Here is a 15,584-nt window from a genome sequence, read left to right as displayed (position 1 = left end):
AATCACTACTTACCCATTATTATAAGTAGTGCAGAAGATTTGTGGTTTGCGCTAGCACAGGAACAAGTTGGTTGAATTATTAATTGTTGACCAAAAGTTATTTCGACGTTGGCAAAAGTCCTAAAACGGACCAAGCAGTGTCCCTAACTTATCTCAGTCCTGCCTCTTCATGTACAAGAACACTAGGCGTTTGCAGTTCTGCAGTCATTCATAGCTTTGGAGTTGAACTGTGACACTTTCTTTCGCAGTTGGTCACACCCACCTCACTCCACGAACAACTTTTGACATTCAAATATCCAACTCATTCAAAGAAATTTTAAATTACAAATATGCCTGTTTGTACACAGATGTAAGGATATATACATATGTATGCACATAGACAACTTTAATCAATAGATATGTATTTAAAAACAGGAAATTGTTTCTTTCTGCATACATTAATTGTTTTAATGAAACTTTAAAACAAACACATTAAGAATGAAGAAGCATTTGTTTGTTTTGTCTTATTTCAATGTACATACTGGTCTTGTTTCAATGTTGATTTAGGACGTGTGAACCTCCAGGACCAGAGGGTGTGTACCAGTATGACATTCATAGAATGCTTTATTGCGGAAACAGCCAGCTCCCTAGAGCGCCCGCTCCCACAAGCTTATTAAAGGCATCGGCTTTGAAGGTCATAAACGGAGGAATACTTCTAAACCCACTCTCTCCACAGTTCCGGTTGACCATTGATCTGTAAAATATCATGAATGGATGTTTTGGAATGTGAAGTTGTGGATTCTGTACACATTTTCTGGATGTCCATAGAAGAACAAACCAAATGGCAGTGTCATGCTTCCTACAGAAAAAAGTTGAGTTATTATTGCCAGCTTGGGAACTGGTTGCTACCTCCCTAGAGAACTCAGTTATTCACTTCACTTGGCTGGTGACAGCAAACACCATGTTCAAAAACACTATTCAGTTATATTGTATAGAAACGACCAGAGAATGAGTTAGTTAGCCACGTTAGAAAGGTGGAGTGGTGCAATTCTAAGTTAACTTTGACAGTTCTCCCTCCTCGCAAAATCCAATACTTTTCTGTGTGTGCATGTCTGTCTAATGTCACTGAACTACATGACAGCATTCCAGTGAATGTGGTATGTTTGCAATCCATCTGCCACATCTGTGTGTACCTTTCATGTCACTTGGTCCTAAAGATGCCACAAAAAAGCTGTTAACTTAAATTGTTATTTTAGGGCCTGACAGTATACCATTGGGGCCACAGATAAAGGCCTGTATACCCATTCATGGTCAAGTGGAGGACACAGAGCTATTTGGATATACAAGGCCAATAGAAGTCAACGGAGCTTGGTATGGGGTGAGGTGGGTGTGGTATCTGTTGCAGGATGTTTTCCATTTTGCTGTGGAATGTTCCCAGAGGTGTTAGATCACAGCTCAGGCCGATGCATTCCATTGCGCCACAGCCCACGCAGTACCTCCCAACACATACCGCAGAAACAGAATTAATATGTGAGAGCAGAACATCTTTTCTGAGATAATAACTGAGATGGCAGCCTAGACTGCATGCTATGCTGAAATGGCTCGTCATTTAAAAATACAAAATGGTAACACTACAACACCGAAAGTTAGCCAAAACAACATGTAGGTGGAAGTGGGTACTAGTGATTATGTTCAATGCCAAAAGTTATTGGTCATCCACATCCACTATGTTAGCTAATAGTTACCTTTACATTTTAGTCACTTACACAAGTCTCAAATCACTTTTTATTTACTGCATTATTTTATATGGAATACAGGTACAGTATAAACATTTGACATACAATTCGTATCAAGAAAGCTTTTACAATGATATTTAATATAATATCAGGTCCATTTCTTGTGAGCTGCAACAAGCAGTGCAGAGTGACCCTTCTGGGTCAAGACCAAGGTAAAGTAAGAGACCAAGGTTAGAGGTCAAAGGTCAGGTAATTTCAACAGGCCTGTTGTCCAGTCCTGAAGCTTGCCGTCCCCAGGAGGAGAGGGCCCAGGCGCAGCAAGGCTTGTACAGGGATGCATAGCTGACAACTTCAACAGGAGCTCAGGGAACGATGTACTTCCTGTGGAAATGAAAGATGAGCAGAGGAACGACACGAGAGAGACCAGCAGAGTTATGAGACGAATGCGACAAAGTCAGTCATAACATTCACACGAGACATGAAGCCAGTCAGCAATAAGACAGACCACCAAAGCGACACGTTAGGATCAAGTTAAAAGTACATCTCACCATGATATTTAGCTAACAGTTGTTTAACTTCCAGGTGTGTGGCAGACATCTTCCTTAGGCAGGGGATAGTATTAGACCAGGAAGCAGGCTAGAATGTTGGACAGCATGCCCCTCAGTAGGGACTGGCCACATGTATGTCCTCAACACATGGCTGTTAACTGTGGAGTGGGGGGTGGGGGGGGGTTCACACACGTCAGATCCAACGAGGTTAGCTGCATTCATGGAAAGGACCTATGAGTATTCTTCATGTAACACCATCACATAATCAGTTTGCTACTGATTGTTGCCCAGCCATTCATAACGTTCCATGTTTCCCATGTCATTACAGTTCACATCCAAAAGACCTGTTCTGACACGTCCAGTGATGGGAAATGTGTGTCACATTACAGGTACACACTGGTACAAACTGTACAGTCAGGCTAATATATTATTGTACAGTTCATTCAAAGGGATCTGTTAACAGTCCATCCTCCAGTAGACGTGCCCCTCCCACTGGGTTGACCTCTCACCAGTGAGCCAGCAGTCCAGGGTGCCATCGGCTGAGTTCTTCATGACAGGCAGATGAACAGCAGCCCCCTGCCCTGTGCCCCCTCCTTCAGTCTGTGTTGCAGGACCCTGCCCTGTGCCCCCTCATTCAGTCTGTGTTGCAGGACCCTGCCCTGTGCCCCCTCATTCAGTCTGTGTTGCATGACCCTGCCCTGTGCCCCCTGCCTCAGTCTGTGTTGCAGGACCCTGCCCTGTGCCCCCTCCTTCAGTCTGTGTTGCAGTACCCTGTTCTCACATAGCTCCAACAACAGTCTCATCTGCCACAGAGCAAACGTCTACATCTGTTCCAGGGTCAGTACCACCTGTGGCAAAAAGCACAGTCAACACACACTAAGAGACGACATTGGAGATATACAACCGAGAACACATTGAAGTGACATCAGTTTGTATTGGGGAAAAGTAAATCCATGAAAACGTATCTAATACTAATACAGCTGAATTCTATGAGTGGGAGCATGTACATCAGGGCTCTCCAACCTTGTTCCTGGAGCGATAACGTCCTGTAGGTTCACGCCAACCCAAATCTAGCACACCTGATTCTAATAATTAACTGGTTGATAAGCTGAAATCAGGTTAGTTAAAACTGGGGTTGGAGCGAAAACCAGGAGGGTATCTCTCCAGGAACAGAGTTGGAGAGTCCTGAGGAACATGCACAGACCACTGTTACTATTGTATGAGGTGACTTCTATGTTTCTTACCTGATCAATAGCAATGTAGGTGGGCAGCATCTCAGGGTTCTCCTGAGTGACACTCAGATCGAATGGCAGATATTAAGGCCAAAGTGTTGTATTTTTGGACAAAGACAACAAAATAGAAGCTCCATTCAGTGCTACAACAGCAAATAGAAGCTCCATTCAGTGCAACAACAGTAAATAGAAGCTCCATTCAGTGCTACAACAGTAAATAGAAGCTCCATTCAGTGCTACAACAGCAAATAGAAGCTCCATTCAGTGCAACAACAGTAAATAGAAGCTCCATTCAGTGCTACAACAGTAAATAGAAGCTCCATTCAGTGCTACAACAGCAAATAGAAGCTCCATTCAGTGCAACAACAGCAAATAGAAGCTCCATTCAGTGCTACAACAGTAAATAGAAGCTCCATTCAGTGCTACAACAGTAAATAGAAGCTCCATTCAGTGCAACAACAGTAAATAGAAGCTCCATTCAGTGCTACAACAGCAAATAGAAGCTCCATTCAGTGCAACAACAGCAAATAGAAGCTCCATTCAGTGCAACAACAGTAAATAGAAGCTCCATTCAGTGCTACAACAGTAAATAGAAGCTCCATTCAGTGCTACAACAGTAAATAGAAGCTCCATTCAGTGCAACAACAGTAAATAGAAGCTCCATTCAGTGCAACAACAGCAAATAGAAGCTCCATTCAGTGCTACAACAGTAAATAGAAGCTCCATTCAGTGCTACAACAGTAAATAGAAGCTCCATTCAGTGCTACAACAGTAAATAGAAGCTCCATTCAGTGCAACAACAGTAAATAGAAGCTCCATTCAGTGCTACAACAGTAAATAGAAGCTCCATTCAGTGCCACAACAGTAAATAGAAGCTCCATTCAGTGCTACAACAGCAAATAGAAGCTCCATTCAGTGCTACAACAGCAAATAGAAGCTCCATTCAGTGCAACAATAGAAAATAGAAGCTCCATTCAGTGCTACAACAGTAAATAGAAGCTCCATTCAGTGCTACAACAGCAAATAGAAGCTCCATTCAGTGCAACAACAGCAAATAGAAGCTCCATTCAGTGCTACAACAGTAAATAGAAGCTCCATTCAGTGCAACAACAGTAAATAGAAGCTCCATTCAGTGCAACAACAGTAAATAGAAGCTCCATTCAGTGCTACAACAGCAAATAGAAGCTCCATTCAGTGCAACAACAGCAAATAGAAGCTCCATTCAGTGCAACAACAGTAAATATAAGCTCTATTCAGTGAGTGCTTATCAATTGAACAATCAGAAACAGAAACTGTGGAATTATAAAATAGGACAGTGAGGGGTGTTTCAATAATTGCAATCAAATCATGAGCTAAAGGTTAGAACCAATCTCCTTCAATTTCACAGTGTATTCAAAAATAAATATTCCACATCTCCAATTACATATAGTGGTATCTACCTGGTGGAAATGGGATTCAAGTGATTAACAAACGGATTCACAAGGGGAGCGACATAGGCAGTATTTAAGTCTAATTTAAACCGTCAATGTAGGCTCTGTGTTACAACGTTAAGTTGCAGCTGCATCACATAGCATCCACTCCGCTAATCAACATGTCTCGTGCTATCCGAGGCTTTACAGAAGTATTCAGCGAAAGAGACCAAGGCAGCGTCGGAAGGGAAGGTCGAGATGGCCTCGGGCTGTGGGAGAAAAAATAACTGCTACAACAACAAGGACTGCTGATCGTGCCTGACGGAGGAACTTGACAGTTTCCAATGAGCTATTTTTTATTTTACCTTTATTTAACTGGGCAAGTCAGTTAAGAACAAATTCTTATTTTCAATGACGGCCTCAGAACAGTGGGTTAACTGCCTGTTCGGGGCAGAACGACAGATTTGTATCTTATCAGCTCGGGGATTTGAACTTGCAACCTTTCGGTTACTAGTCCATCGCTGCAACTCCCGTACGGACTCGGAAGAGGCAAAGGTCGAGAGCCATGCTTCCTCTGAAACACGACCCAGCCAACCCGCACTGCTTCTTGACAAACTGCTCGCCCAACCCGGAAGCCAGCCGCACCAATGTGTCGGAGGAAACACAGTCCAACTGGTGTCAGCGTGCATGTGCCCAGCCTGCCACAGGAGGCGCTAAGGCACGATGGGACAAGGACATCCGGGGCGGCAGGGTAGCCTACCCTGCCGCCCCGGATGTCCTTGTCCCATCGTGTCCTTGTCCCATCGTGTCCTTGTCCCATTCTGCCCTGGGGCCTCCCGAGTGGCTCAGCGGTCTAAGGCACTGCATCGCAGTGCTAGAGGCATCACTACAGATCCGGGCTCCATACCGGTCTGTGTCGCAGCCGGCAGCGACCGGGAGACCCATGAGGCGGCGCACAATTGACACAGAGTCTTCCGAGTTAGGAGATGGTTTGGCTGGCCGGGATGTCCTTGTCCCATCGTGCCTTAGCGCCTCCTGTGGCAGGCTGGGCACATGCACGCTGACACCAGTTGGACTGTGTTTCCTCCGACACATTGGTGCGGCTGGCTTCCGGGTTGGGCGAGCAGTTTGTCAAGAAGCAGTGCGGGTTGGCTGGGTCGTGTTTCAGAGGAAGCATGGCTCTCGACCTTTGCCTCTCCCGAGTCCGTACGGGAATTGCAGCGATGGGACAAGACTGATTACCAATTGGATATCACGGAATTGGGGTAAATAAATTAATTTTTTAAAAAGCTGCCCTGATCAACTGTAAGTGCTGTTATTGTGAAGTGGAAACGTCTACGAGCAACAACAGCTCAGCCGCGAAGTGGTAGGCCACACTATTGCATCTAGTGGGACAGGGGACATGTTGACTAAAAGGCTATTGGACCGTAGGCTGGTAGGTTCACAGGGAAATATCCTGTCACACATAGTGTCAAGACATATTGGTTGTTTTGCCGACCCACAGTGATGTCAAATGCACTACTTTGTGCTATACTGGGATTATATCAGTATCAATATCTAAATGTCTCATTCATGCTTCTTTCTGACTGGCCAACACGGATGTTTGAGACTCATTATGCTAGCTATGTGTTGATAGTTTAGCATTGATTTCATTTTCAGCGGTTCAAGTTTCAAAACCTTGCAACCTTAACATACTAATGAAATAAATGTGTACTGGTATATGCTGCATTCCATGTTGACAAAGTTATGCTTGTACGCTAAAGTATCATTGAATCTCCTATGTAGCCAATATCCAACATGTTGTACTGAAGTAGTACTGATGAAATACATGATGACATGTAACTAGTTAAAAGGTGTCCAGTCAGTCCAGTTTTGTGTAAACAGAGAACCAGGATGTTTGTACCTTGAATGTGCGGACTTCTGAGTTCCTGTTGACGACGTTGTGAGATAATAGATTCTTCCAGTCCCGAAGGTCGACCTCATAGGGCACGCATACACAACCCCATCCCCATTCAGATACACAACCCCATCTCTGGACAGAATGGACCTGAGTCAATTTTAAATCACATGTTAGGATGGAAAAAAACAATAGTGATATTGGAAAAATCTATAGTTACATATCACTATTATTTTGAATGACATAGTGAAACTTTGACTTGTATTTTAAAACAATTTTTTTTCATGTATATAATATTTTTGCTAGATAGCGTTAGCTAGCGCTAGTCGGCTGTACCTGCACAAAAACTCTGGTGTTTTTCATCCTATAGCTTGTTTTCCATCTTTTAAAATAGCAAGCCAACATGGTTTCAGCACTTTCATTTCCCTGACTGGTCAAAACTTGTTTTCTCGTGCTCTCTCGTCCCTCTGCAGAATAAATATATATGGTGAGCTGATTGTCTGAAACATCAAATCTCAATAACGTCACCATATTGAATCACAATACATATAGAATCGTGAGAATCGCAATACATATTGTATTGGCACTTTAAGTATTGTGATAATATCATATTGTGAGGTACCTAGTAATTCCCAGCCCCACAAAACAATACGTGCTGCCATTAACAACCATTATTGCAGAACATCACAAACTCACATCAAAGAGTATGTCCCTAATAAGTTATCACCCACTGACATTTCATGATATGAATCTGAACATTGGGCCAGAAATGTTCACAAACATACAAGTGGTGGACTTACTCAAGATGTGGAGTTCCCTTACTTCAGGTCTATGGACAGCTTCCAGTATCAATGGTCCTTTTACTTGAATCTGTAACCACATTAAAACAAGTAGGTCAGCCATTCATCTTTGAAAATTTAGTTTGAAAACAATGTGAAAAAGATAATGATTTTCTTGTAATTGCAGAGTTTGATCATCCTAACTGACCTTTCCCTGTACTGTATTGTATTGCAAAGAGGAAGGGAGAAAAGTGTATCAATTGCCTACATGGACACATTGCATTACTCACTTTCTAACAAAAATGTTGAAATCTCAATTTTGACATGGACCATCCTGCTTAGCAGAATGACTTTGTAGCATGATTACATTTCATTTGACCTTGTTGAGGAGCTGCAGCTCAGGCAACATGGTGGGGGCCATCAGTTCCGCTGTAATCTCCTCATAACAGAGTCCCCTATGCTCTGAAGACATTGAAGAAGAAATGAACACAGAAACACAGCCATCACACTAAATATACAAAAGAATGTGGACACCCCTATTTCAGCCACACCCGTTGCTGACAGGTGTATATATCGAGCACACAGCCATGCAAAGTCCATAGGCAAACAATGGCAGTAGAATGGCCTTACTAAAGAGCTCAGTGACTTTCAACATGGCACCGTCATAGGATGCCACCCAACAAGTCAGTTGTCAAACTTCTGCCCTGGGGCCTCCCGAGTGGCTCAGCGGTTTAAGGCACTGCATCGCAGTGCTAGAGGCGTCACTACAGATCCGGGCTCCATACCGGTCTGTGTCGCAGCCGGCCGCGACCGGGAGACCCATGAGGCGGCGCACAATTGGCCTAGAGTCTTCCGAGTTAGGAGATGGTTTGGCTGGCCGGGATGTCCTTGTCCCATCGCGCCTTAGCGCCTCCTGTGGCAGGCTGGGCACATGCACGCTGACACCAGTTGGACTGTGTTTCCTCCGACACATTGGTGCGGCTGGCTTCCGGGTTGGGCGAGCAGTTTGTCAAGAAGCAGTGCGGGTTGGCTGGGTCGTGTTTCAGAGGAAGCATGGCTCTCGACCTTTGCCTCTTCTGAGTCCGTACGGGAGTTGCAGCGATGGGACAAGACTGACTACCAATTGCATATCATGGAATTGGGGTAAATAAATTAATTTAAAAAAAGCTGCCCTGGTCAACTGTAAGTGCTGTTATTGTGAAGTGGAAACGTCTACAAGCAACAACAGCTCAGCGGCGAAGTGGTAGGCCACACAAGCTCACAGAACGGGACCGGTGAGTGCTGAAGCGCATAGCACGTAAAAATCGTTCTTTTATTTATTTTTATTTCACCTTTATTTAACCAGGTAGGCTAGTTGAGAACAAGTTCTCATTTGCAACTGCGACCTGGCCAAGATAAAGCATAGCAATTCGACACATACAACAACAGAGTTACACATGGAATAAACAAAACATACAGTCAATAATACAGTAGAATAAAAGAAAACAAAATGTCTATATACAGTGAGTGCAAATGAGGTAAGTTAAGGCAATAAATAGGCCATGGTGGCGAAGTAATTACAATATAGCAACTAAACACTGGAATGGTAGATGTGCAGAAGATGAATGTGCAAGTAGAGATACTGGGGTGCAAAGGAGCAAGATAAATAAATAAATACAGTATGGGGATGAGGTAGGTAGATGGGCTGTTTACAGATGGGCTATGTACAGGTGCAGTGATCTGTGAGCTGCTCTGACAGCTGGTGCTTAAAGCTAGTGAGGGAGATATGAGTCTCCAGCTTCAGAGATTTTTGCAGTTCATTCTAGTCATTGGCAGCAGAGAACTGGAAGGAAAGGCAGCCAAAGGAGGAATTGGCTTTGGGGGCGACCAGTGAGATATACCTGCTGGAGCGCGTGCTACGAGTGGGTGCTGCTATGGTGACCAGTGAGTTGAGATAAGGCGGGGCTTTACCTAGCAGAGACTTGTAGATAACCTGTAGCCAGTGGGTTTGGCGACGAGTATGAAGCGAGGGCCAACCAACGAGAGCGTACAGGTCGCAATGGTGGGTAGTGTATGGGGCTTTGGTGACAAAACGGATGGCACTGTGATAGACTGCATCCAGTTTGTTGAGTAGAGTGTTGGAGGCTATTTTATAGATGACATCACCGAAGTCGAGGATCGGTACGATGGTCAGTTTTACGAGGGTGTGTTTGGCAGCATGAGTGAAGGATGCTTTGTTGCGATATAGGAAGCCGATTCAAGATTTAATTTTGGATTGGAGATGCTTAATGTGAGTCTGGAAGGAGAGTTTACAGTCTAACCAGACACCTAGGTATTTGTAGTAGTCCACATATTCTAAGTCAGAACCGTCCAGAGTAGTGATGCTGGACGGGCGGGCAGGTGCGGGCAGCGATCGGTTGAAGAGCATGCATTTAGTTTTACTTGTATTTAAGAGCAGTTGGAGGCCACGGAAGGAGAGTTGTGTGGCTTTGAAGCTCGTCTGGAGGGTTGTTAACACAGTTTCCAAAGAAGGGCCAGAAGTATACAGAATGGTGTCGTCTGCGTAGAGGTGGATCAGAGACTCACCAGCAGCAAGAGCAACATCATTGATGTATACAGAGAAAAGAGTTGGCCCAAGAATTGAACCCTGTGGCATTATGGTCATTGACTTTTACAGCTGTCAGTAGAAACTCTGATGGACTTCTCTCCTCATGTTACACCACCTCCCTGTCTCACACCTCCCTCTTGCTATTCTTAGAATCCGCACCCAAGTCATTTTGGTGATTGAAAGTCGGATACTTTAGTTTAGAGCTCTGTCTGTCATGCTATTTTAGAGCTCTGGTAAGCTGTACCGATTTTTGGTATTTCCAGAGATTGTGCGTCTTACCGGTTATCTGTGCTGTGGGCAGGAAAATGGTGGTAGAGCGCACAGAGAAAGGCAGCGATGGCCGAGTTGGAGTGTACCTGGGAGAGGACAAGCACAGGATAACAGAGCGCTACGTCAGACTCAGACATAGCAATAAATCAAAATCACAGTGTTGATGTTAGCACATATCATAATAGAGTCCCTTTTTTGTGAATAGGTCCCATGAACAAATGAGGAATTTGGCCTGTGCAAAACAGTTTTGAATTGTTATCTACCTGACGTCCTTTGTGCTCATAAAAGCTCTACTTAAAAAATAAAGGCTGCGGTTAAGTGTGTGCTTAGGCTGGTTCAAACCATTGTGTCGGCTTAGAGAGACAAATCACTTGTTTAGATTAGTGTGGGTGAGGGGTTGCCTTGCCGCCTCTTAAAACACCAGCTGAAGAGGTTATTTCCAAACCCACGAGCTGCCACTCATCCAGTCTACATGGCAACGGATAAAGTCAACTGGCTGGGTGGGATGTTCTGGTTTTTACTATGCGTATTACAGGCAGAGGTGAAAACAACAGCACTATTTACTACATGAGTCAGCTTGATAACAAGACCCACAAACATACAGAGCAAAAGTCAACTCAACACTGATCTCATCTTGAACTGTAGAGTAACATAATGACTGGGAACAGCTGTTTATTTAGCGCCACTCAAATTAATTTTCAGAAACTTGTTCCTGAACAATATTACTATGTTTCAATCGCCCCATTCCCTATGCTGAGACTAACCTCACTGGTGAACTCTGTAGCTACACAAAATGAGAAGAGAAGTGTTTCACTTCAGGTTTCATGATGAGCCAGACTGACAGGGCCGTATGGTGATTGGTTACTAGGCAGAATGAAAACGCTCTCCACAGACCACATTGAGAGAGAGCGAGAGGGCGAGCGAGAGATTGAAATAAAGACGCCATGTGTCTGCTCCCCTCTACAATCTTTCCTGATGCAGGTGTGTGTTGATGGCAGGAATAGTTTGAGAATACTACAATAAGGCCATTCAAATTGCGACCTTGAAGTTATGTGGGCCTGAAATTGTCCGCCCAAAAATAAGGCAAGTCTAATATCAAAGGTTTTGTACAGTAAATGTTGAGGACGAGACAGATTTAGCATCAGTAATGAGTATTGTTACATACAAAAAGACACCTTAGTCACTGCTTGCGTAGCCCTGGGATATTTGAACTGCATTTGTTATGAAGAACACTCACATAACCACATCTCATTATACAGGGGCAAGAAAAGTATGTAAACCCTTTGGAATTACCCGGATTTCTGCATAAATTTGATCTGCTCTTCAACTTAGTCACAACAATAGACAAACACAGTGTGCTTAAACTAATAAACTAACTATTGTATTTTTCTTGTCTATATTGGACACATAATTTAAACATTCGTATGTGAACCCCTAGGCTAATGACTTCTCCAAAAGCTAATTGGAGTCAGGAGTCAGCTAACCTGGAGTCCAATCAATGAGAAGAGATTGGAGATTGGTTAGAGCTGCCTTGTCCTATAAAAAAACTCAAGCATTGCCTGACGTGAACCACGCCTCGAACAAAAGAGATCTCAGAAGACCTAAGATTAAGAATTGTTGACTTGCATAAAGCTGGAAAGGGTTACAAAAGTATCTCTAAAAGCCTTGATGTTCATCAGTCCACGGTAAGACAAATTGTCTATAAATGGAGAAAGTTCAGCCCTGTTGCTACTCTCCCTAGGAGTGGCCGTCCTGCAAAGATGACTGCAAGAGCACCGTGCAGAATGCTCAATGAGGTTAAGAAGAATCCTAGAGTGTCAGCTAAAGACTAACAGAAATATCTGGAACATGCTAACATCTCTGTTGATGAGTCTACGATATGTAAAACACAAAACAAGAATGGTGTTCATGGGAGGACACCACGGAAGAAGCCACTGCTGTCCAAAAAAACATTAATCAACGTCTGAAGTTCGCAAAAGAGCACCTGCCTGTTCCACAGCGCTTCTGGCAAAATATTCTGTGGACAGATAACACTAAAGTTTAGTTGTTTGGAAGGAACACACAACACTGTGTGGAGAAAAAGAAAAGGCACAGCACACCAACATCAAAACCTCATCCCAACTGTAAAGTATGGTGGAGGGAGCATCATGGTTTGGGGCTGCTTTGCTGCCTCAGGGCCTGGACAGCTTGCCATCATCGACAGAAAAATGAATTCCCAAGTTTATCAAGACATTTTGCAGGAGAATGTAAGGCTATCTGTCCGCCAATTGAAGCTCAACAGAAGTTGGGTGATGCAACAGGACAACGACCCAAAACACAGATGTAAATCAACAGCAGAATGGCTTCAACAGAAGAAAATACACCTTCTGGAGTGGCCCAGTCAGAGTCCTGACCTCAACACGATGTAAAATGCTGTGGCATGATCTCGAGAGCAGTTCACACCAGACATCCTAAGAATATTGCTGATCTGAAACAGTTTTGTAAAGAAGAATGGTCCAAAATTCCTCCTGACCGTTGTGCAGGTCTGATCCGCAACTACAGAAAACGTTTGGTTGAGTTTATTGCTGCCAAAGGAGGGTCAACCAGTTAATAAATGCAAGGGTTCACATATTTTTTCCAACCTACACTGTGAATGTTTGCAAGGTGTGTTCAATAAAGACATGAAAACGTATAATTGTTTGTGTGTTATTAGTTTAAGCAGACTGTTTGTCTATTGTTGCGACTTAGATGAATATCAGATCCAAATTTATGACCAATATATGCAGAAAACCAGGTCATTCCAAAGGGTTCACATACGTTTTCTTGCCACTGTACATGTTGTTCCATTATCTAGGTCTGTAGCAAAACATACAATCTACATCGATACAGATGACATGTGAAAGGTACAACACCTAGGCAAAAGACAGTACAAGCAATATCTGTGTAGGCTATAACCATTGGAGAGGCTGGTTGAAACATGTCTCACCTCCCTCCTCCCAGGACGAGCATGCCCAGGGCCATTTGGTGGGTCATAGTTCTGGTCCTCTTGTGGAGGACGCGGCAGAGCTCCAGCACCTTCAGGTTACCAGAGCCAGCCATCACCATGGACAACAACATGCTCAGACACATCTGTGAGTTATAGTGGCCCGTCTGGCAGAAGAGAGAGCAAATTGGTTGTGGTGATTTTGATGCAAACTTTAAACTTGACTTTATTCTATTGTCTTATATGGAAATTATGGTTACATTGGACAGAAGCATGAGAGTAGTGCAACTTACAACCGTTGCTGATGTCCAACACTGCATGAAGCTCCTTGCAAAATTTTACTGTGAAAGAAACAGAAGGGTTACAGACGAACTAGCCAATTAACGCCAACTTATTTTGAAATGTTCTCTTCTTACCAAGCAGTTGAATGCGTCAGAGTTGGCCGAGCCAGCGAAGCGGAATCCCACAGTCATATAGGTTCCAGCAATTATGTGGTCATGGGCTTGCCTGAGGACAGGAGTCATCCCTCACATCATCATGTGACTAAACACACCATCTCTGTCTCTTATATCCAGCCATGCTGAGAGAGCTAAGAAAACTTGTAGTCAGTTTGTAGTTACGCTATGGTTTTCATGTTTAAATCCTCCGAAACCACTGGATTCCCAATGTTCTCTTGGATTATGTGGATGCAAAACAAAAGAAAATATGTTGTGTTATCGTTGTAAAAAACTGTGGGATACTAACTCATTTAATACTGTTGATGTGTAAATTGATCAAGCTGCAGAAAATGTCTGAGGCTTGTTGCCAGTCACATCCTCTTGGCACTGAAGCCTCATTTGAGGACCGAAACGCGTTTCCTTATTAGCGTTGATGTCATTCATTATGACTAACTAACAACATTAAGAGCCTTGGAACCAACCTCTAATGTCTATGGACATCTACACTGTTGGCCCTAAGAACCCGATGCCGAATCAGAATATTTTTACCACAGGTCCTGAATAGAGGTTTGTGCTGGCAGTGACTCGTGTCTAATGAGCCAAGGTGTTTGTGTGCATATTGAGTGGAGTTACCGGAGGCACATTGCTGCTTTCGAGTTGGGCAGAATCTCATCCCATATGAGGATACACCTGGCCAGTGTCTGAGGAGGGAGAGGAGACAGTGCCAAGCTTCTATATCAACAGTCAGATTCCACAGCCACAAAGTCAAAATTGGCAACAACAATGTGCTTTTAGGTCTTAAGTTAAGGTTAGGCATAAGGTTAGCAGTATGGTTAAGATTAGGTTTAAAATCAAATTTTAAGAAGAGAAATTGTAGAAATGGGCGGGATTTATGACTGGGTTTAAAAGCTAGTGACGACCTACAATGTGTGAGTGTACAGGATCAGCCATTTTACTCAACAAAAATATTAACGCAACATGTAAAGCGTTGGTCTCATGTTTCATGAGCTGAAATAAAAGATCCCAGAAATCTTGCAAATCAAGTAAGGCCCGCAACCCCCAAGGAAACTGTGGCGCCCCCCACCTAGGTTGGGAACCACTGACGGAGAGCTCCGGGGGTCTGGCTCAGTGAAAAAGACAGGTCTGTACTGACCCAGAGTACACTGAGATAAGGCAGGTCTGTACTGACCCAGAGTACACTGAGATAAGGCAGGTCTGTACTGACCCAGAGTGCAGTCCAGGAGGAACATGGTGTCTGGAGCTTTCAGCCAAACTGCGTTGGACCTATGAGACGGTAAGAAAGAGGTGTTAATGGAAGCCTGAGCCTATTGTCCAATACGGGAACAGAACCAGGAAAAACCTAAAATGATTCAAAATGACTTTTTCCCCCAGTTATAAGCTATGTGCTAGAGCGCTGGGGTCAAGATGTTCTGTGAGGCACCATGCAAGATTAGATGGGAGATTGAAGAGTCAAATCTAGTAGAACACGGCATTACTTTTCGTTGAAGGGTATCTAAAAATGAGAGAGTGGTGGAATCAATTATCACCTGTTGTTGGTCTTCAGGTAGATCATAGCCAGGGTCGCTCCAGGACAGGTGACGTCCACGTTGATGACCAGAAACCCCCACACTTGGAGCATTCTCAAGTCTCTGGTCATAGTATTCTGTTAGACCATGGTTTTGTGCCTTCAGGAAAAAATGTAATATGTTAGATGGGGATCAACTGACAGACAGTAGGCCTACAAGTAA

The 15,584-nt window shown here is 43.7% G+C and overlaps 1 protein-coding gene and 1 long non-coding RNA gene across 8 annotated transcripts in view; both read right to left on the bottom strand.

The window, feature by feature from the left end:
* Positions 1-216, bottom strand: part of LOC115193634 (uncharacterized) — a 33,713-nt gene extending 33,497 nt beyond the window's left edge. Inside the window, exon 1 of the long non-coding RNA XR_003878210.1 lies at positions 14-216. This is a non-coding gene — a long non-coding RNA (uncharacterized LOC115193634). The remainder of the gene's footprint in view (positions 1-13) is intronic.
* Positions 217-1,750: 1,534 nt separating this feature from the next.
* On the bottom strand, positions 1,751-15,520 carry LOC115193631 (anaphase-promoting complex subunit 1). 7 transcript variants are annotated; one of them, XM_029752464.1, is made up of 14 exons: positions 15,384-15,520; positions 15,062-15,120; positions 14,470-14,537; positions 13,816-13,906; positions 13,693-13,740; positions 13,403-13,566; positions 10,447-10,523; positions 7,960-8,042; positions 7,602-7,671; positions 7,138-7,268; positions 6,808-6,951; positions 3,508-5,173; positions 2,264-3,111; positions 1,751-2,096 (listed from the first exon to the last, which is right to left on the bottom strand). In XM_029752464.1, exons 5-12 carry the CDS (start codon positions 13,717-13,719, stop codon positions 5,078-5,080), a joined length of 792 nt encoding a protein of 263 aa, XP_029608324.1. In that variant the 5' UTR covers positions 13,720-13,740; positions 13,816-13,906; positions 14,470-14,537; positions 15,062-15,120; positions 15,384-15,520; the 3' UTR covers positions 1,751-2,096; positions 2,264-3,111; positions 3,508-5,077. The 7 variants fall into 7 exon arrangements, with proteins under 7 accessions (XP_029608324.1, XP_029608325.1, XP_029608326.1 ...); XM_029752465.1 differs by lacking the exon at positions 3,508-5,173; XM_029752466.1 differs by lacking the exon at positions 3,508-5,173 and having other exon boundaries at positions 2,264-2,421.
* Positions 15,521-15,584: the final 64 nt, after the last annotated feature.

Source organism: Salmo trutta, chromosome 5 (genome assembly GCF_901001165.1).
Source record: "Salmo trutta chromosome 5, fSalTru1.1, whole genome shotgun sequence".
Lineage (NCBI taxonomy): Eukaryota > Metazoa > Chordata > Actinopteri > Salmoniformes > Salmonidae > Salmo > Salmo trutta.
This window is presented reverse-complemented; position numbering and strand designations above follow the sequence as displayed.